A 23,746-nucleotide genomic window follows, 5' to 3' on the forward strand; every position below is an offset into this window, starting at 1 on the left:
CGGGGGAAAGACCAGGGCTGTCACTCCTTAGAATTTTCCCTAATAATCATGGATTTCAATTATGAGATTTGACTTTCAGGAGAAGTATATTGCCTAAACTAAAGCATACATATATTATTTAATATAGAAGTTTTTTTCAAACATCGGTATTTTCGCAAGTGAATTTTCCGACAATATTAAATTTTCAATGGCAACACTGATAAGATGCCTATATTCTAAAAGAAGCGACCCCCCTATGGAACATTCCTCTCCCCCATGGAAAACTCACCTGTACATAAAATTAAGCAACCACAGAGAAATTACAAAATAGACACCTCAAATGTCGACGAGACCTCCTAAGGAGTAACAAAGGAATAGATATCAAAAACAGTTACAGGGCAGGGGTTGGTTGATCTTCAATTACTCTCGTCTAAAAAAGAAGCACCAGAACTCTCAATTTTCAATCTAAGTATTCTCCGATGTTGGGAGGTTGTGGATGAGGATGGGGCAGCTCACTCCTATACGGAATAAATTTTACTCAATTTAGGGTGTAATGTTACTCGTTACTTTCATAATAACAACTTAGACCAGAAACCAAGAAGGATTACATTTAATTTACTAATTCCATCCTCCCCCTTCCTTAAAACAAATTCGGCATTTATCTGAATGTTAAATAAGAGTTAAGATGCTTCGGCATTATAATGCACCCTTGGCCCCCAACTACTAAACAATCAGAGAACTACAAAAACATCCACCAGCCCTCCTCCTTAATGATTAATGCAAAATTACAACTACAGCACATAATTTTATCAAGCCTCAAATGAACAAACTTTTAAGATGAGTTTAAAATAAATGTCTATTTTAACTACTTATTTTGTACGGAATTCGTGCATCTTTAAGATAAAATGCTCCAGTAAAACTGGAAAGCTCAACGGATAGTTTTTTGATAATTTTAAATCAAATTTTAAATCTCAGATTTTTCACTCGATGCCCTTATAGCACTCTTTGGCCAAAACTGTCATTTTACGCCACAGAATGGCTGAAAATACCGCTCGGTACTTTTGTCTAACAGCCTCCACGCTCAAGATCTTATATCGCGAACATGAGACAATAACCGGTTTTCATGGTCTTTATAAAAGACAATATTAGCCCTGGCTCGTTGGGAAACTACATTGTAGCTATATTTTAATTAAATATTTATTTGGTATTTTGGTTGGGTTAGGTTAGGTTACGCATTTAATATAATGCGGTCTGGGCGGCCCCCTTCCATAATTCTTTGTTATAGTTTTCATAATTTCGTTGATGAAGTATTATATTTTCATCATATTTTGTTTTATTTCATTAGCATTAACTAAAAATTACTTCTTGACAGAACTTGAGTGTGATGGCTATAATACAGAAGTACCTACCACTCTACTATGGCACAATATTTTTTTTTGTTACTTGTGCAGGTGAGATGAAATTTCAATTTCCTTCCTAATGAAAACACGGAATTATCTGGCAGAATATGGGGGGGATCTTCCGCGGGGGGGGGGGGGGGGGGGAACACCTTGCTCATTTTAACACAGGTTTCCGTGCAACAAAGCTCTTGTGTAACTTCGTGCCATTGAACCCATATAATCTGAACTCTCTTGTAACTGAATTCCCCATTTGATTCAGCCCCTATGCAACTCAAACCTTTTTTACTTAAGTCCTGTTTACCTAAACCCATTTCAACTCAACCCCATTCAGCTGAACCTTCATTCAACTCAACCCCTGTGCACCTGAACCCTGGCACAACACAGTCCCCGTTTAACTGAGCCCTTGTGCACTCAACCCCCGTTTAACTCAACCTCCATTCAGTTCGACCCCCCATGCAATTCAACAATGTTTTAACTCAATCCTCAAGCAACTCAACCCCCATTTAAATCAACCCTCCACAAATCGGCAACTTGAATTTGAATATCATGGTTGCAGTGATAGCTGTAACCTAGTACAGAAAAAACCACGACTCATAGCAACTAAAAGCTTGAAAAACGTTAAAAAAAAAATGTCTCGTCAGAAAATTTTGCCATTTATGCTGATTCAGAAATGATATCTATTATTTAGATTCATCTTAATAGTAAAGTTTATAGCGGAAACAAATTTATGGGAATTTTTAAAAAGAGCTGGAAACGCTGATAACTCTCCTTTTTTCTTTTTCCAATTCTAATAGGGCAGTAGGACATCGCAGATAGCTGTTTAAGGTCATTCGAAAAATAATACTTATAATTGAGCTTTTAAATATTTTGTCATGACAACATCATTAGGAAATAGCTTATGGCACCAAAATGCGATTCTAGTGGCATTTCAGGAGCGTAACGGCTTGAAACCATAAGAGGTCTACCATCCCCATTATCGAAGACCCTTAAACTGTTATTTAATGTCCCCCTCTTGAATACTACCTTTCCCATCCCAGTCCCCTTTAAAAGTGGAAAATCAAGAAGTGTTGAAAAAGAACTATCAATTGAAAAAACAAAATCATTAAGTACAAAGCTGATACGTTAATGATGGATGAACAAATACTATCTGTAAGCAAGTAACAAATTCCAAAACTTAAACAAGAGCTAAGAGCTCATATGGCGCTTGTGACGAGGCGAGAAGAGCTAAGAGCCAAGAGATCATATGGTATGAGCTCTAACAAAATTCTATGAATCAATAGATTGATTTAAAAAGGAAAATATGAGGCTTAATGCCGGTCAGGATTTAAAATAAGAGCTCTGAGTCACGATGTCCTTCTAAATATTAAAATTCCTTAAGATCCGATCACCCACTCGTAAGTTATAAATACCTATTTTTTTCTAATTTTTCCTCTCCCTTTTGCCCCCCAGATGGTCGAATCTGGGAAAACGACTTTATCAAGTCAAATTGTGCAGCTCCCTGACACGCCTACCAATTTTCATCGTCCTAGCACGTCCAGAAGCACCTGACTCGCCAAATTACTGAACCCCTGCCCCCAACTCCCCCAAAGAGAGTGAATCCAGTACGGTTCCGTCAATCACGTATCAAGGACATTTGCTTATTCTATCCACCAAGCTTCATCCCGATTCCTCCACTCCAAGTGTTTTCCAAGATTTCCCCCTCCAACACCCCTCAATGTCAAAGATCTGGTCCGGATTAGAAATAAGAGCTCTGAGACATGAATTCCTTCTAAATATCAAATTTCATTAAGATCCGATCACCAATTCGTAAGATAAAAACACCCCAATTTTCCTGTTTTCCAAGAATTCCGGTTTCCACCTCCAACTCCCCCCCCCAATGTCACAGGATCTGGTCGGAATTTAAAATTAAGAGCTTTAAAGCACAAGATCCTTCTAAATATCAAATTTCATTAAGATCTGGTCTCCCTTTCGTAAGTTAAAAATACCTCAATTTTCAAAATTACCCCCCCCCCCCAAACTCCACCAAAGAGAGAAGATCCGGACCAGTCATGTCAGTCACGTATCTTAGACAGGTTTTAATTCTTCCCATCCAGTTTCATCCAGATCTCACCGCTTTAAGTGTTTTCTAAGATTTCCGGTCCCCCCCAAACGCCCCCCCCCAATTACGCTGGATCCGGTTGAAATTTAAAATAAGAGATCTGAGTTACGAGGTCCTTCTAAATATGAAGTTTCATGAATATCCGATCACTCCTTCGTAAGTTTTAGGTTCCCCGACCCCAAACTCCCCCCAATGTCACCAGATCCGGCGAGATTTAAAATAAGAGCTTTGAGACACGATATCCTTCTAAATATCAAATTTCATTGAGATCCGATCACCCGTTCGTAAGTTAAAAATACCTCATTTTTTCTAATTTTTCAGAATTAACCCCCCCCCCCAACTACCCCAAAGAGAGCGGATCCATTCCGGTTATGTCAATCATGTATCTAGGACTTGTGCTTATTTTTCCCACCAAGTTTCATCTCAATCCCTCCACTCTAAGTGTTTTCCAAGTTTTAGGTTTCCCCCTCCCAACTCCCCCCACCAATGTCACCAGATCCGGTCGGGATTTAAAGTAAGAGCTCTGAGAAACAATATCCTTCTAAATATCAAATTTCATTGAGATCCGATCACCCGTTCGTAAGTTAAAAATACTGCATTTTTACTACTTTTTCAGAATTAACCCCCCCCCCTGACTACCCAAAAGAGAACGGATCCGTTCCGGTTATGTTAATCATGTATCTAGGACTTGTGCTTATTTTTCTCACTAAGTTTTATCCCGATCCCTCCACTCTAAGTGTTTTCCAGATTTTAGGTTTCCCCCTCCCAACTCTCCCCCAATGTCACCAGATCCGGTCGGAATTTAAAATAACAGCTCTGAGACACGATATCCTTTCAAACATCAAATTTCATTAAGATCTGATCAACCGTTCGTAAGTTAACAATACTTCAATTTTTCTATTTTTTCCGAATTAACGGGCCCACCCCCCCCCCCCCCCCCAAATGGTCAAATCTGGAAAATGACTATTTCTAATTTAATATAGTCCGGTCCCTGATACGCCTGCCAAATTTCATCGTCCTAGCTTACCTGGAAGTGCCTAAAGTAGCAAAATCGGGACCGACAGAATTTGCGATTACTATATGTCACTTGGTTGATACCAAGTGCCATAAAAAGGTACTTAAACTTCTACAATGGGATTCTCTGATTGTCTTGTAGTTTGTGAGGGAGGAAAATACCTGAAAGGGGGCATTTTAATGCCAAAAGATCCCAGCTTTCATTGAGCCATTAGATAAATACAGAGTTAGTTCTAAGGGAGAGACGAGGGGGCGGTAGAGGTAGAAATTGAAGTATACTTTCAATGCTGTAACCAGGATTTCTTTTTTGGGGGGGGGATCAGGGGGGTTTGGTACACAAAACCTTTAAAAGCGCATCAAAATGTGAAATTGACACCCATCCCTCATGATTTCTGGGAATATTTCTGGTCGACGCTGTTATTATGAAAGTAGAGTAACATTAAACTCAAAAATGAGCAGAATTTATTCCGTATAGAAAGGGGGCTGCCCCTTCATCGTCCAAACCTCCACCTCATGGTCGCACAAATTTCGGAGGGTCCTCATTAGATCAGAAATTGGGAGATCAAGTCCTTTTTTTAGAAGTCGAATGTGACTGGAGACCCACCAAGAGCGGGGTGAAGGTGTATTATCCAGGGGGTATTTTCCGAAGGAAGATTTTTCGAGGGGAAGGGGGGTAAACGCCGGCCATTTTTTTATCCCAACAATGAAATTAATTATGAAACAAATTCTTGGATATTTCGAGAAAGAGCTTGATGCCTGGACGTGTTTTCTTTTTCTTTATTTTTCTTTTATTCCAGCACCAGTGGGTCACTGGAACATAAAGATGTTCCTAAATTGGCAGCCATCCGAGGTTCTTGTAATTGGGGTTTTATCCCCACCTCCCCCATAAAGACGTGCAATTACTGGTCACTGGTTTTGATGTTACACACCATACTCCACCCGATAGTACCAAATAATCACTACCGTTCCAATCTTCGAGGCGCTTTTTAAAAAAAATTGTATTCCCCCCTCCCCCCGCAAAAAAATCCTGGATATGGCCCTGACAATGGCTCTCACTTTTTCTTCAAATTCATTTTTACAATTGCGTGTTCCTAGACTAGAGACTCGATCCTATGAAAATTTAAGCCTGGCCAAAATAAAAGCTAATTCTAAATTTGGAGAAAATGCCCATCCACAAATTTTAAAAAAGCTAATTATAATATTTGATCAAAAGTAAATGTCTTATAAGAAGCAAACTTTGCGCTTGAAACTCATTCTTGGGCCTTGAGTTGAGTTAGTCCTCTTAAAGAGAGGATTTCTCCTCTCTTTACGTAACTACAGCACTGAACAACATCTTACAATAATCAATGAGATATACATAACTTCATCGCTTAACAGCATTTTACTTAATTAATGGAGATAATACATAATACAGCAGTGAGCAGCATCATACTATAATGAATGGAGATATGCATAACTTAAGCACAAATATATAAATATAACGGACAAACGCGTAACTTTAGTATCTTACAATAAAACCCAAAATGCCTTCGATAAGTCTTTAAAGTACTAAGGAACAATTAGTTTAAATATAACATTCCACAGTATATTTTAATGGCAATTAAAGAATTTTCAGAGAAAATTTCAGCAGTTGATGAAGTGATTAAAAACACATAATTTTGTTTCCCATACCAAAAAATTATAGAGCTGTTAATCCAATTAACTACATTTAAATAAAAAAAAAACGTCTAAATCAAAGAAGGTAATCTTGAAAAGCACTTGGCATCATTAGGAAGAAAGAGAAGAACCGTGCAGGAAGAAAGAAAGAAAAAAAGCTGTTTTGGCGTTGTTACAGACCGCAGCGTATCGTAACATACATTCTACTTCATGGACTATCTATTGTATATTAGTTTGATTTTTTCCTTTTGATCACTTTTTATTTGGATTTCTTTCTATTTCTAAGCTGTTATTGTTTAGACTCTTTCTTGCTCAAAGCTAAGAACGCTTTATTGTATACAGGCGAAATATTCGTTTAAATATTCTTGTGTTTCTTCCAGTTGGTCATACAGATTTATTTCTTTGGTTTTGTCATTGTAGGCCATTCCAGTTTTAAGGTCCATTTTTTAAACAACAATGCACACTGCCTCTCCACTGCCCGACTATAGATCACCCCTAGTTACGCCAATGTTAAGTAGTATATTACTAAAATCAAATAGAAACTTCTTCTAAATGTTTTTGCAGTGGACCTCAAATATTTCAAAAAACGCCCTTGGCTGCTTACCCCCTTCATCTTCATCATCAATTCTTGAGCTTATCCTCTTTTCTTCGTTTCGTCGATGTATTCCTGATCCCAGATCAGCCTCATCGTCTAAAAAATCGATGTCTGTGTCCTAAAATAAAACAATCTTTAGGCCGAAGTCGAAAGAAAATACCAGCAGTTTATTTGATTCTTCCCTTATTTTTCTCTACTATCGAATTGTTTTTCTCTGCGGTATCTTTCACCCTAAATGAATAATATGTCCGTTGAGTCCTAATAGTTATTTCTTATATAAATATCAATGAAATCTACCTTTTGGAGGCAAAAAGTATGTCACAAAGATCTAGAAATAATATAAACAATTCAGTGGGATATTCTAAGTTTAGTTTTGTGGAAACTTATTCTGATAGGTGGAGACAAATAGGATCCTGAAAACAGATCAGCATATTTCCCAAATTCGACATCCTTGGCCAAATCTGGGGGGGGGGGTATAAGTATTCTATCATTTTCGTCTACATTCCTAGTTGGTACTGCACAATTACCGAATAATTACCGACAAAACAAATGGTAATTTACTTTGAAATTACTTTTTTGTGGCATTGAAATGAAACACGTTCTCTATTATTATTTGAGTCAATTTTAGACTTGCTGAGCTAACTATTTCAAATAAATTCGAGGAGTCATTCAAAATTTATATTACACTTAGGGACAGTATTTTGTCATAGTATTGAGAAAACTTAACATCTAAGTTTTCATTTTTTTTTTAATCTCAAAAGAAATTCTACACAGAAGACTCAAATATTCACAAAAGTGAATATTAAGCTGAGTAGGTTATGGCTAAAAATAATTCAAATGTATTCAAGAAAAAGCCAAGCCTTATTTGCTTTTTGCCTGTGAGGGCATGAAATCCCCAGAGGCTTAGCTTTTACACTTTGTGACTAGTTAAAATAACTAATTGAAAAATTCCTTAAATTAACATTAGTAGGGGGTCACAACCCCCATGCCTTCTTAAGGCCAGAACCCACTTTGTACTTTACTAAAAAAAAATGAATATGCATTGTCAGTTTGATATACATATGTTAATACCTCTCTACTCATCTTAATTTCTACTTGTTTTTCCTTTCACTCAGTTATTTATTGTAATTTCATATCATTTTGGGTTTCACTTATTTATTGATAGTGGTTTGTGGAAGTTTTACGCTTAGTAGATTATTTGATCTTAGTTCTGCTAATTTTTGGTTTAATAGAGTTCTTTACTTTTCTTTGAGAAACTCATTTTATTGAAAAAGTTTTTAAATTAACTTCTGCTCGTTTTCATTGATAGTGTTTTTCATGGAAAAAGAAAATAATATTTTATATTTTCGGTTTTTTCTGAAAGAATCTATAGTACAGCTTGCTATTTGTATGCTGGAGAAACTTTTCCAAAACTTTTTAACAACATACACCCATTTAAAAATCTTGACACAAACAGTATTGTTTAATTTAGTTCTACACCTCCTCCAGATGACCTGAAGATAAAACTTAATACCATTTCCAAAAAATCCTATCTATGCTCTTTGATAACCTGGATACATTCACACACTTTTGAACTAATTAGAATTAACTTTTTTTAATTAGAATGAACTAATTAGAATGAACTAATTAATTTTTTAATTAGAATGAACTAATTTTTTGAACTAATTAGAATTAACTTTTTTAATTAGAATGAACTAACTAGTAGCCTCGAAAGTTTCAACTTAATATCCTCATCGTTCTTGGGATATTGCTGAGATGTCTTATTGACAACCAGTATACACAGTGCGGTTTGATTTAATTTTAAAGTAACATTTGGTTTTAAAGCATAATGGGTAAATTGCATAACTGTGAGGGGTTGACATCCCCAATACCCCTAGGGATATAGTAACTGGATTGTTCAGCTATGCTGAATAAAATGACTGTCTCAAAATTTTGATTGGAAGTGTTAGGAAAACTATGGGTAAAAGAGGAAGGTTGATTACCCTCCAATCACTTTTGGCTCTTAAAAGGGGCACTAGAATTTTTTTTTTATTTCTAGTCGAATTAACTCCTTAAAAAAGATTAAATGATATTACTAGCATTATAGAGCAGTACTGCCTATGGTATTGCTTATACTTTGAATACCTGCATGGAGATCTTTTTATTTACTTGACCCTCCTCCTAAGCGTTCCCTAAAAGGTTCACCTTAATGCCACTTCTTACAGTTATTGCAGAAGTAGTACCAAAAGTACACACATAGCATCTTCTGGCTAGTTCAAAGCCTGCTACAACTTACGCTGAAAGGTCTAACTTAACAATGTAGGCCGTTCTTTAAAAATTGCTTTGTCACCCTTTTGACTATCTATATGAGCAAGATTTAGTTCATGCTAATGATGCTAAGATTTAGTTCAGCAAATATTCCTTGAAAGCTTCAACTTAGTATCCTTAGCTTGTGTAGTAGCAATGGTTGTACTAGTAGTAGCGTTAGTAGCAGTATGCACATAGCACCTTGGATTTTCTTCAGCAGCCCCATCAACATATGATAAAAGTTTCAACTTAATACCATCAACTTTTCCTGAAACGTCCTCTTGACAATCTATGTGAGCTAAGTTTGTTACGATTTAGTTCAGCAAATATTCCTTGAGAGCTTAATATCCTTGGCTTGTGTAGTAGCAATAGTAGTAGCATTAGTAGCAGTATGTACATAGCACCTTTGATTTTCTGGAGCAGCCCCTTCAACATATGATAAAAGTTTCAACTTAATACCATCAACCATTCCTGAAGCATTGCTTATACGTCCTCTTGACAACCTAAGTGGGCATAGTGTTTTGATTAATTCAATGCAGTTTCAATATTGACCAAAGTTTTCGCCTTAATACAAATACCTTTAGTAGCAGTAGTAGCAGCAGTGGTAGTAATAGTAGTAGCGGAAATAGCCTTAGCTTAAGTAGCAGTGGTTAGTAGAAGTAGTAGTGGTAGTAGAAGCAGTAGCATTATGATGCAAATATTGTCTTTTGGTTAGTTCAGCAAACCCCTCAACAAGCCCTGTAAGCTTTACTTTACACAAAAACCGTTCCTAAGATATTGCTGATATGCTCTTCTGACAACTTGCAGATGGATGACGTGTTGTGATTCGGTTTACCTTCCCCTAAAATTCCCTCAAAATTTAACTTTCTTACTCTTAGGCATAGTTATAATAGTAGCCACAGTAGTAGCATTAGTACTATCAGTAATAGTACTAACAGTAATAACTATTAGCAGTAGCATTAACATATTGCCTTTTAATCAGTTGAACAATCCCCTCATCAAGTCCTGGAAGTTTTAGCTTAATAGAATTAGCCATTGTAATGACTTTGCAGATATGTCCTTTTGGTAACCTATACATTCACATACTTCTTGAAATTTTCATATTAGTGCTCTTACCCTTACAAGTAATTGCACTAGAAGTAGTAGTTCCAGCAATAGTAATAGTAGAACTAGTAAATATGACAGTAGTAGTATTAGTAGTAGCGTGCACATATTGTCTTTTGGTCAATTGATCTTCCCCTTTAAGTATTCTCTGAGAGTTCCTACTTAATGCACAGATCAATTCTCAAAATACAATCTTTGACAATCTGAATAAACATAGTAAATTTTGATTTAGTTCAAATTTGCCCTCAGTATTATCTAAAATTTTTCCTTCATAGACTTAGCCTCGATAGTGCTAGTATCACAGTAGTTGTATTGGTAGTAGAAGTAGTAGCAGTATTAGTGTTGTATTTAGAAGTAGTAGTAATAGTAGTAGCAGAAGTATTAATAATAGTAGTTGCATGTACACGTTGCCTTTTGGTCAGTTTAACCTCCCCCTCATGATCCCCCAGAAGTTTCACCTTGATATGGCCAGTCTTTCCAAAAATATTGCTGATGTGCCCTTTTGACAGCCTTTCCATCTTAATTCTCTAAGCCTTACAAGTTGTAGCAATTAGAGTAATAGTTAGAGTAGTTTAGCAGTAGTAGTAGTATTAGTAAAAGTAGCAGTGATAGTAGTGGTATGCATATTACCTTTTTGTCAATTGATATTACCTTTTTTGTCAATCGATTTTTCTCTTTTGTTATTCTCTAAAAGTCCCATCTTAAGGGTACACCCTTGTACCCTGAGATACACCCTTTTGACAATCTGCATGCACAGAGTGTGTTTTAATTTAGTTCAAATTCCCCCTTAATATGATGTCAAATTTTCACCTTAATATACGTAGCCTCAATTTTACTACTATCATAGTAGTAGTGGTAGTAGTAGGAATAACAGTAGCAGTAACAGTGTACTGTTAGTAGTAGTGGCAACAGTATTAACAGCAGTAGTAGCAGGTATGCCTACATGTTGCCTTTTGGTAAGTTCAACATTTCACTCGTGATGCCCCAGAAGTTTCCTCTTGATATGGTAAGCTGTTCAAAATATATTGAACATTGCCAGTATCAGCAATTTATGCACAAGGTATATTTTGATTTAGTTCAACTTTCCCCTTAATATTTCCTCAGATGGTTATTTCAATATGCTTAGCCTTTGTAGTACTCACTATAGAAACAGTAGTTTTACTGATTACGGTGGTAGTAGTAGTAGTAATAGTTGTGGTAGCAGTGAAAGAAGTGATAGTTATAGCAGTAGTAGCATGCAATTACTGCTTTTTTGGTCAACTGATCTTATCCCTTATCATTTTCTGAAGTTCCAAATTAATATACTCAGTCAATCCTGAGTCACATCCTTCTGACAACCAATATACACATAACGTGTTTTGATTTAGTTCAACACTCCCCTCAACATTCCCTAGAAAATTTGTCTGAATGCCCTTTGCATTTTGGAAAAGCAAAGGTCAAACGCACATACATTTCTTGATAACATATACTATATGCAAACCATGAACAAATTGCCTAACTTACAGCCAAAATTTTGATTGGATGTGTGTGGGTGGGGTGTTTGCCCTCAAATCACTTTTGACTCTTAAAAAGAGTACTCTTAAATTCTAACTTTAAATCAAATGAGCCCCATCTGCAGTTTATACAATTACACATCCCATAAAAAAATTATATACCCCCAGGGGATTACTTACAACCCTTGCCCCATTACTATGTGGGGAGGGTGGTTTTATGTTCTTTTGCCTATTTTGAACAAAATGGCTATCTTTCATTTTCAATCAGATATGTTTGGGGAAAAGAAGGGTAGACAGGGGGAGGCGTTGGTTGCCCTCTATCACTTTTGACTCTTAAAAAGGATACAAAACTTCTTATTTCCAATTGAATGAGCCCTCCAACGTTTATACAAACACCCCTCACATAAAAACCTTATAAGTTAATATTGGCCAACTAGTATAACTAATAGCAAATGCCCTGAAAGTTGTGAGGGGTTGTCATCCCCAGAGACACACTTGCTGAGCCTTTCAACTATGCTGAACAAAAGGCTTATCTCAAAATTTTGATTAGATGTGTTTGAAGAAATGATTGGAGTGGGGGGGCTGGTTACCCTCCAATCACTTTCAACTATTAAAAAGGAAACTATGTATAACTTACAACACTTGCCCCAGAGCTCTTGGGGTTAAATTATCCCTGGAATGGCGTGTGGGCTTAAGTTATCCCGATTTTCAAGATTTCCGTTTCCCCCTTCCACCCTCCTATGTCCCCGGATCCAATCTGAATTGAAAATGGAGCATCTGAGACAAGCGATCCTTCTATATATCAAGTTTAATCAAGATCTGATCACTCATTCATAAGATAAACATACCTCAATTTCCCTCAAACATACCTCAATCCCCTCCCTCCAGCCCCCATTTCCTCTTCTCCCAATAAACAGCCTTGGATATAAACAATGGAAAACTCGTATAACTTACAGCACTTGCCCCAGAGCTTATGGGCTTAAGTTATCCTTGGAAGTATATTTATTTCACTTTTCAACTATTTTGAACAAGAGGGCTATCTCAAAATTTTGATCCAGATACCTTTGGAAGAAGAACAACTAAAAGAAAATGTGAGGCGGGGGTAGGTTACCCTCTATTATTTTTTCACATCTTTCCTTAACATGCCTTGAGAGTTTAGACTCAATATCCCCAGCTGTTCTTGTGACTTTGCAGCTAAACCTTTTTGATAAATAGGATGCATATCGTGTCTGTAGACTTAGTTTAACATGCCCTTCAACATTCCCGAAAGCTTCACCGTAATACTTATAGCCTTTTCAAGCAGAGCTACAATAAAAAAAAATTCTTCTTTTTCCTAATGATAAGTCCTGCATGTAAAAAAAGGGACAGATTACACAATTTACAATCCTTACCCTGCGGGTTGTGGGGGGGGGGGCTTGGATCCCTGGAGGCATAGTTACTAGACCTTTTGACTGTTTTGAACAAAATTGCTTTTTCAAAATTTTGATTGGTGATAAGGGGAGGGAGCATCTTAAAAGGACAGGAGGGGCTGGTTATCCTCCAATAGCTGTTCAACATCCCCTGAAATTTCCTGCTTAATACCCTTGGCTGTTCCTTAGATATTGATGACTCATCCTTCTGACAATCAGCATACATGCAGTGTTTTTTATTGTGCTCGGCATCCCTCTCTGAAGCTATACAATACGATTCCGATACAATACAATACAGATGTCTGAATAAAAAAAAATTTTGCAGGGAGGGCAACTAAAAAGGCATAAGAGTGAGCTGGTGTCCTTCCAACCTCTTTCTGGCATCCCCCTGAAAATGTCCTGAAAGTTTCAACTAAATACCCTTGGCTGTTCTTAATAAATGAACTTTTGGAGGTTTTACAAATTCAGAGTGTTAGAATAGATTTGAGCATTTTGATTACATCAAGAATCTAACATTTCTCTATTTCCAAATGATAAATCCTATATATAAACAATAGGCAAATTGTATAATTTATAATCCTTGCCCTAGGGCTGACAATTCCAAAATTTTTGATAAGTGTTGAGCAGAGTGAGCACCTAAAAAGAACAGCGAGGGAGGGGGACTGGTTGCCCACAGCTGTTCTTTAACACATCAAAACAAAAGAACCAAAATCAACTGAATATATAAATTATAAGATTCAAAACAAGAGCAAGAAAACTTCTTATTCATTGCAATTGGTAGGCTCATAGAAAAATAACTAGATGTCAGTTTGGCGGGCTGAAAAAAGAGCATAAGGCCATGCAAGAGCTCTAGCTGTGAGACATTATTAGCACTTAGAAGGTGTTCAGTGATGCACACAATTTTGTAACTATTAAAAACCCTTTCAAGAGTTCCAAGCTTATCAAGAGCACCATTAATATTTTGATAAAATAACAAAATGACTGAGTTAGAAGTCATCATCACTTTAAGGTTAAACATGGACAGATGACATAAATTTTCCAGAGGCACTTTGAATGGGGAGGTGCTTCTTAGGCTCCGGACACACCAAGATATTGCTATGATGATTCCCTCCACAATTAGCACACTTAACAATCTGAGCTGAACATGCTTGGTCTTTGTAAGTGTGATTACCTTCACATTTATTACATTTAACAGGGTTATTACAGTACCTTCCAAAATTCCCAAATCTTTGTCAATTTAGGCACTGCTTATACTTCTCAATTGGCAGAGTCACTTGGAACAGGTAATATTCAATCTTGATGTCAAACTTGATTGACATTTAACTGGATATTTCGAACACATATACAGTGTTCATCATCAGCAGTAAAACTCTGATGATGAACACTGTATATGTGTTCGAAATATCCAGTTAAATTTTATATCTGTTCACTGTCAATAAAAAAGTTTCATCCCTATTTTGAACTGTTTTACTTTCGTCATGGAAAGACAGTGTGGTCTTGGAAGTTATCTTCTTTTCGTACTTACAACAGTGCTATCGAGCCCTGGAATCTCGGAGACATTATAATCAGGATTCATTTTGATAATAACAGCATGTTTACTTTTAATAACTCTGGCAAACAATTTTAATGTGGAGGGGGGATGGTGGCAACTGCTGCAGTGGCTGACTCTTCATCAATCAAATGAATAACCAGTCCATTTTTTTTTTACTAACTAAGTGCTTTACCTTATCTGTACAAATTCATGCTGGTTCTTTTGGTTAAGCATGTTAAAATTTGCAGGAATGTCCATTAGCACAACAGGAATGGTATATTGCCTACAAGTAACAATAAAAGAGAGGCTAACCAAGAGACTTCTGTGTCTTCTAGAAGACTTAGTGTTGATGCTGGCAACAGCTTTTGCAAGAATATTGCTGGGCTTAGTGTTATTTTTAGTAATGTTGACTGCACAACTTTGAAATTTCCAGAGATCAAATGAGTCCTCTCTACAAATGAGGTAGTTATTTATGTGTTTTTTTAAACAAAAAAAAAGCAAACCTCCCTACCCGTGACTCAAAACCAGATACAGATTGATGACCAGTCTTTCCATGGATAGAGATACAAGGAATTGATGTATATGTACACAATGAGATCCAAGCAGGCATCAATTATGTTATGTTATATTATGAGCCATGTGTAGAACAAATTCAGATATCAACTGCACTTGGTTGTCTTTATAGGAGTCCTATTTCAACAAGTATGGAGGACTTGCTCTTGGCTGTTCATTGGCGTATTGATAGTGTTGCCCAAAAATATAGGAGCTTATTCATACTTGGCAACTTTAACTTACCTGCAATTGAGTGGGCTGAGGATATGGCCACACAAGGAATATGGTAGCAGTCTTTTTTGGACTGCATATAGAAACACTTGCTATTCCAGGTGGTGACATTTCCAGCAAGCTTTTGAGGACAGAATTTTTCAGTCCTTGATCTTGTTTTAACAAATGATCCTGAGTCAGTCATTAACATAGAATTGCAACACTCATTTAGAAAAAGTAACCATATTGCAATAAAATGTCAATTTTGACTGTACCCACAGACATCAAACCTAACTAAATATGTGTATACAAATTACAGTCAAATCAGACATGAACTCAGTCAATGTGATTGGTTATTTACTGAATTTATGGAAGTAGAAGACATGTAGGAGATAATGAAAAATGTGTTGTTGGACACTGTCAATAAAAATACCATTATCATGTGGAGATGCAAACCAAGACCACTCAGTCAGTGTGATTGGTTGTTCATTAAATTTATGGAAGTAGAAGACATATGGGATATATTGAAAAACGTGATGTTGGACACTGTCAATCAAAACAGAACTATCAGGTGGAGATGCAAACCAAGAATTCTCTCCTTTATGACCAGAGAAATGAAAATTGCCAGGAACAAGAAAAAGAAACTGTTAAAGTTCATAAGCCAGAATCCACATAGGGGACTATAACCACTATCTAACCTAATTAAGTTTAATAACCACTACCCAATTAAGTTCAAAGCTGCAAAGAACAAAGTTCAAGCACACTGTCCAGAAAATTAATAGAGAATTATGAGGATGCCATTTCATCAACTTCAAAAATTCACCCCAAGAAGTTCTGACAATATGCCTCTGCACATAAGCATAGTAGGCACATGGTTACTGAGCTGGTTTTTAATGGTCCAGTCAAATAGCCCCAGAAAATTGCTGATACCTTGAATCACCATTTTATGTCAGTATTCACACATGTACACAATGACACCCTCCCAAACCCGCCACACTACATAATTAACACCCAAGGGTCTCCAATAATAGTGGATAAGGCTGAACTTGAGTCTTGGCTTATAAAGCTTAATCCGAGTGCCTGTTGGGCCAGATGGCATTCATCCAGAACTGTTAAAAGAAGCTCATGTTCAATTTGTACTGGCACACTCAAGGCCCTTCCAAAAATCTATTAACAGCAAAGTCATACCATTTGACTGGAAAATTGCCCATATCTTGTCAATACATAAAGAAAATTGCCCATATCTTGTCAATACATAAAGAAAATTGCCCATATCTTGTCAATACATAAAGAAGGTGACACAACCAAAATTCCCAATTATCAGCCAATCAGTATTACCTCTAGAGTTGGGAAAATTCTAGAAGGCATTATAAATGCTGCAATTCTCAAACATTTGGCCACAAATAACCTTCTATCAGAACACCAACACAAATTCCAACAAGTAGATCAGTTGAAAAAAATCTAATTGACTTGTATAACTATGCAACTGAGCTCCTTGACCAAAGTCTCTCAGTTGATATGGTTCTGCTGGACTTGCTAAAACCTTGAATACACTCTATCATGAAAGGCTCCACTTAAAACTGAAGGCAATTGGTATTGAAAGGGTGTGGTGAACTGGATTATGTTTTTCTTGAAGGGAAGAAAGCAACAGGTCATAGTTTTTGGTAAAGGTGATGCAGCTTTCTATTCTGAAATAGCAGAAGTCTTAAGTAGGGTGCCTTGAGGAACTGTTTTGGGACCTACACTTTTCAACAACTACATTTTTTAATGCTCCAAAAAAATGCAAATTCTAGTAAGAGACAACCAATTTTCAAGAGCATCTCAGATAGAGATTTGGGGATTATTGTAGATGAAGACCTCATATTAAACTGCCACGCCCATGCTGAAGTAGCAGGGGCTCACCAGACTCTTGGTATCATCAAGTGCACAATCACTAGTAGATCCTCAGCAATAGTGACTAAACTCTATAAAAACATGGTGAGACCTAGATTGAAGTATAGAATGTGTGACACCATGCGAATTAATAAAACAGAGCAGATGGATCTTAAATCTGTTTAAAGAAAGGTGAGAAAATGCATAAAGGATCTAAAAGATAATGAGTATGAATGTCAAGACAAGAAAAATAAACAATTTCTTCTAAAATGACATCATAAGTCTATGGAATGGACTAAGCAAGAGGACAGTGGGATCTACAATGATCAATAGCTTCAAATCTTGACAATGACAGGGCAACAAAACCATGGCTCACTCAATGGGATGCAGCAGATTTCCTGTAACCTCATCATCACTAACTGGTGTAAACTGGATTTGACCATATTGCTAGCAAGTTTGATTTAAGGTAATTTAAATTAAAATGTAAGACTTCTCACCTTGGGAAGAAAAACTCACATTTGGTACTACATGGACTGAAGGTCACACAAAGCTATTTCCAGCAGTCATGCAGAAAAAGATCTTAGTTTCCTTGTAGACACAAGTTGAAATTCCATATTCATGCTCAAGCTACTACTCCAAAGGCCAATCAGACAATTGGTTTAATCAAAAGAACATTCAGTTGCAGATTTCTAACTATTATGACTATGCTATACAAGACTCTATTTTGACCAAGGCTAGAGTTTGGAATGTGTATTGCATACCCAATCAATAAGACCTGACCATTCAGCTCCAGAATCAGTCCAGAGAAGGGCACAAAATGAGTTGAATACCATTACAATGATCCCTCACAATCCTATCTTCAACTGGTTAGACAATTCTACCAGTGTTTGTACTTCTAAAAGTAAAAGCTCCAGAGAGGGTGTATTTAGATGGACAGCCAAGATGCACTGGCTTATCCCATTGCAGTGAATGGATGACCTTTGACAAGTCTTTGTTCTAAAAGGCTTTCCAAAAGAGGTCAAACCCAGCAAAAAAAGACCTGGTTTAATCCTGTCAGACAATCATGAAAACCACATTTCAGTAATAGTATTGACCTTGTACAAAGATAATGACATCCCCCTCCTAACCATTCTGCCCTATTATCTCTAGCCCAGTGATATTTCAGTGTATGTTCCATTGAAACTTGCCCATCAGTAAGTTGTTTGACAATTGAATACAGCTAAACCCTGGTCAGAGAACTTCAATACATAAAATAGCAAAATTCTACTAGCATCCCTTTCTATAATAACTGAATCCTCAAAAGATTACAGCTGGTTTTGATAAGGCAGGAATATGGCCTTTAAATCTGGATGTTTTTAGAGAAGTCTGTTTTCTGCTAGCTCAAGTAACAAACTGCCTAGACCCAACTGAACAGAAAACAAAAAATCCTTCAAATATGGATTATCCTCACCCTAGCTCAGTTTATGCCTTGTCTCCTGCCTTGATGTACCAACAGCAGTCAGCACTGAAATTGCCTATATCCCTAACTCCAGAAAGTATCAGACCATATCTAAAGACAAAAATGGTGTAAGTAGGTCTGTGCAAAACTGCACTAGAATTCTGAATAAACACCAGAAAAAAGCACTTAAAGCAGAGACTGAGCTCAGGCTTGCTAAGAAAAAGACAAGATGCAAAAATAGTGGAAGTTTTCATTCATTACTGACAAAACTAGACAGCATTTCAGACACAGATATGCAGCTCATCAACAAGTCTTCACATGGTGGAAATATCAGTGACCTTGACACTTATGAAGAATTTTCTCATAGAAATTTTGAGCTTGCAAGGTTTATGGCAGGAAAGAGGCACAAATTCTGCTATTTACTATGTTGGTAAGCTTGAAGAAGTGGCATAGTAGCAAAAATAATAGAGAAAAAAGGAAGGTAAAATTTTAGTTTAGTGACTTTTGGCTATCTCAGAAAGGGGTTAGGTTAGGAAAATGAAACTTTTAAGGATGTGTCTACAGGCTAAAGTATATCCTGGAAGGTATTTTAAAGTACCCATCTCTACTGCTTCTCCCTCCAGAGGAAGACTTTTTGACAAAACTATTGACATTTTGACAAAACAACGTTTCACCTTAATTTTCAGTTACCAGTTGCTTTTCTCTGCCTTTAGTTCTGAAGATGCAATTCCTGTCATTTGAGTAGAATTCTGAGCCATATCAATGTTTTTTTTTTAATTTAGGAAATGTATTTGTATATCTTTAAAACCTTATACATTGGGATTGAGCAAAGTTGTGAAGCTGAAAACAATTTTGTTGTTCTTTATTCAAGCAGAAGATTTATTTTGCAAGGTTTCACTTTTATAAAACATATATTTTTAAAGGCCATCAAATGTCAGGACCCTCTAGAGGGAGAGGGAGTAGGTACTTCAAAAAATCTTCCTGGGACAAACTTTAGCCTGTAGACCCATCCCCAAAAGTTTTATTTTCCTAACCTATCCCATTTCTCAGATAGCAAGAAGTCACTAAACTATAATTTTACCAAAAGGAACAAATAACTGGGCTATATATTTGCAAAATAAGGGAGATTGCAGTAAAGAATATTAGAATCATAGTCAAAATGTGTTAATCATAATTATTATGCATATTATGAGGTAAGATAACAGCCCTATTTTGCATGATATAAATTTGCCTTAGTCTAAATTAAACCTTATCTTGCTTGCCAATGTGATGCAAGGTTAACACTGAAAATTCACCAAATGAACTGTATCTTAAACATAGGATCCCCACTTTGGATAGACAAGGCTGTAGGCCAAATCATATGTGTACTCTTCCAAAGGCACATGGGCCAAAAGATTAAATTATACCAAAGTATTACCATTCTCCTAGCAGCATTTCTAGGCCTGGGTAGGGGAGAGCAACTACCAATTCCTTTAATTTTATAGGCTATTTTTACACTCCTATTAGGTGATTCAATTGACTATAACATTGGTGAAGTTATAGTTTTTGTAAACCTAGTCCTACTATATTTAGAAGGCCAACAACCATTACTGTAATTCTCTTCTCTGGTATCTAAGTTTGGTAAAATTCTAGTTTAGCTACTTTTCAGTGTCCTAAAAAGGGGTTAGATTAGAACAATAAAACTTTCAGTAATGAATCCAGGTCCAGAAACATACTCTGGAAAGGTATTGCCAAGCTTCTATGTTAACCTTTTTCTGATTTCTAAGTCTTTGAAATTTGTCTACTTGACAGGTTTAGGCTATAAATTGTCTATTGACATTTTGACAAAACAACATTTTACCTTAATATTCAGTTATCTTTTCTCTGGCTTTAGTTCTGAAAATATACTTCCTGTTACTAAATGTAGAATTTTGAGTCATATCAATGGGTTTTTATTCAAAATTTTGGAAATGTATTTGCATTAAAGCTTATCATATTCTGGTAGCCTATTAATAAATAAATAAACATTTTTAAAACCTTAAAAATTGGGATTGGACAAAGTTGTGTAGCCTAGCTGAAAAGTTTTTTAAACACTGTATAAGCAGAAGATCTATTTTGCAAGGTTTCACTTTTATAGCATTAAGTTTTTAAACATCAATAAAGGTCAGGGCCCTCTTGAGGGGAAAGAAGTGGAGGTAGGTAGGCTACTTCAAAATACCTTCCCAGGCCCTACTTTAATCTGTAGACCTATCCCTGAAAGTTCATTTTTGTAACCTAACCCCTTACCAAAAGAGTAAAAGTGGCTAAACAAGAATTTTACCAGAGCCCAAGTTCTAGTGAATAGCCTACCTTCAGGTGTTGTGTTTTTATTTTTGCCAAATGTGAGTTATTTTTCCTCTAGACATAGGCTATTTTGCCCAAGTTATTAAGATACATTAATAAGAGCTAATGTACACTTTAAAAGCTAAATCACTATAAAATCTCTATTCCATCTAGTCTATACTAGGGTTAGGCTATTCTACATAGGCCTAGTTGACATTCTCAAGTTTCACCTAAGAGCACATATTTGATGAGTAGATACACACCTTTTTTCCGTCAATATGAACCACCTGTATCACAAGGAAGATTCCAAAAAGGGCAAATAAATTTGTTTTCATGGTGCAAAGGATAATTAATAATTTAAATTTGCCCTTCCTTCATTACTTTTCTCACTTGATGATGATGGTTATTTGTTGCTGTTGATATTCATATTGAGTGCCATCTAAAAAAGAATAAATATATTAGGCTACATTCTTACTGCTATCACAACTCTATACCAGGGTATCTTTCGCCGAAGGATGCTTTACTATATTAGCATTACAAAAATTATTGCAAGCTTTTGAACAATTAGAAAATTTATCAACTATTCTTAAGTTTTTCTTCGAATAAATTGCGCCATTATAGCAAAATGTTTCAAAAAGGAAAGAAATAAAAAGTAATTTCTAGATTTACGGAGACTTAAACGATTAACTTTTTGCAGTGTGATAAGATTTAAAATCTTTTCCTGAACCTTAAACGTCCAAGTACTTATAAGAAATCTGAAAATTTGAAAAAAAAATTAATGATAAATATAATCTGCAAAGCTATAGGAGGGAAAGTTAATTTTCTTTCTAAGTAATAAATGACAAGCACTATTACCTCCGGTCCCTCCCTGTAGCCAACCCTGAAAGCTTTGGGCCTATCTATAATTTAAGTGTAGCCAGCCAATTTAAAATCTCTATAAGTAACATAGAAAGCTTCGGAGGGATTCTATCTCTATGTCCATGTCTATTTCTGTATCTATGTCTATTTCCATGTCTATGTTTCTGTCTGTGTCTATGTCGAAAATTTAAAACAAAATCGAATGATAAATATAATCTGCAAAGTTAATTTAGTTAATAATGAAAAGTTAATTTTGTCTCTAAGTAATAAATGAAAAGCACTACTACCTCTGGTCCATCCCTATGGACAATCCTAAAAGCTCTGAGTCTATCTGCAATACAAGTACAGCCAGTCAATTTAAAAATCTCAATAAACAACATAGAAATTTCTGAAGTGATTCTATCTCAATGTCCATGTCTATGTCTGTGTTTATGTCCATTGTTTGTATCTATGTTTATATCCATGTCTATGTTTCTGTCTGTGTCTGTGTCTACGTCTATGTCTAAAATTGAAAATAAAATTGAATGATAAATATAATTTGCAAAGTTAATTTATTTAGTAATGTTTAATTTAGTTAATAATGAAAAGTTGATTTTCTTTCTAAGTACTAAATGAAAAGCACTACTACCTCCGGTCCCTCCCTATGGCCAATCCTGAAAGCTTTGAGCCTATTTGCAATACAAGTATATCCAGTCAATTCAAAAAAACCTACAAAAAACAAAGAAAGTGTCGGAGTGATGAATGGTTTCTTTTTCTTTTCCAGTCAACAAAGAAGTACAGCAAAGACACGCTGCTGCACCTGAGCTGTTTTGACTGTGCAATCGACCATATCCTGAATGACATACCCTTTTGGGATCAGTTATAAAGGGAGAATCTTCTCTGATAATGATTTTGCGGAAGATTTAGCTATCGTTTGTGATAATTTTGATCAACTTAAGTGAGCAATCGCGACGTTGCGAAGGATTGATTTAAAATGACAAGAAAATTCAAATAAATGTTAAAATTGAACTGCCTAAAAGAAAGGCAACTTAGACTTATGGAGTCAACTTACGTTTTATTATCTTTAGTGTTGATGATAATGATTATCTTTTTCGTTAATTGGGTATTAAGATAGCTGAAATACTGAGCATCAATGTTTCTGCTTCTGCTTGCTTGGCAAGAACAATACCTAGTATTCCATCTTGTTACAAACACCAAAAGCAAGAAGAACAATAGAGAATTTCTCAAGAAAGCGGTAATCAAATTAGAATGAATATTTCGGCCGTATGTCCAAAGGCGGTCCTTATCAATGGAAAAACGTATAAGAAGAAAGAACTTACTACAGGATAAAATCAATAAAACTAAACTGAAATTTTTTTTCAAAACAGTCCCAGCATCCTTACCTAAGCGAAGTTCAACAAGGACTGATAAATAAATTATGATGAAACGAGGCAATTCATTGAAATGAAAGAGAATGATTTAACAACATGTTTTTAGTACCGATCTTGCTTTTTTGGCTGCAAATCTCTTGAGTCTACTTTTGATAGGTCCTGTGTTAATATCTATTGGTTTTTGTAATATTTCCTAAGGTTATTTTTAAGTAAATTAGTGTATGGAGCATTTAGTGAATATTTTACCAAGTCCCTATTTAAGGAAATATTATTATTAATCTTAAGTCTAATTTCAATTGCTTCTCGAACTTCTTGCTTTATGCCTAGGTTATTGTTAATAAGGGCGAATTCTTCAAAAAGTATTTTGTGGCTAGGATTTTCAAAAACATGCCTGTTTGAAGCAGAATCAAAAGAAACATTAGCAATATTAGAATTTAGATATTTGGTGATATCATCTTTATGCTGTTGTAGGCGTTTCTCAAAATTCTGCTGAGTTCTCCCTACATAGAATTTGCCGCAGTCGCATGGTGTTAGAAAGACACCTCTTTGGCAAGTAACTGGAGTTTTACCTTTACCAGAA

At 35.9% G+C, this 23,746-nt stretch overlaps 1 protein-coding gene across 1 annotated transcript in view; it reads right to left on the minus strand.

Moving 5' to 3' along the window:
• LOC136038508 (syndecan-like) overlaps positions 1 to 21,358 on the minus strand; it is a 67,191-nt gene extending 45,833 nt beyond the window's left edge. Inside the window, exons 1-2 of the mRNA XM_065721602.1 lie at positions 21,202 to 21,358; positions 6,752 to 6,860 (exon numbers count right to left, since the gene is read on the minus strand). Of these exons, the coding sequence (XP_065577674.1) occupies positions 6,752 to 6,860; positions 21,202 to 21,273 (181 nt within the window). The 5' untranslated portion in view covers positions 21,274 to 21,358. The remainder of the gene's footprint in view (positions 1 to 6,751; positions 6,861 to 21,201) is intronic.
• Positions 21,359 to 23,746: the final 2,388 nt, after the last annotated feature.

Source organism: Artemia franciscana, chromosome 18 (assembly GCF_032884065.1).
Source record: "Artemia franciscana chromosome 18, ASM3288406v1, whole genome shotgun sequence".
Taxonomy (NCBI): Eukaryota; Metazoa; Arthropoda; class Branchiopoda; order Anostraca; family Artemiidae; genus Artemia; species Artemia franciscana.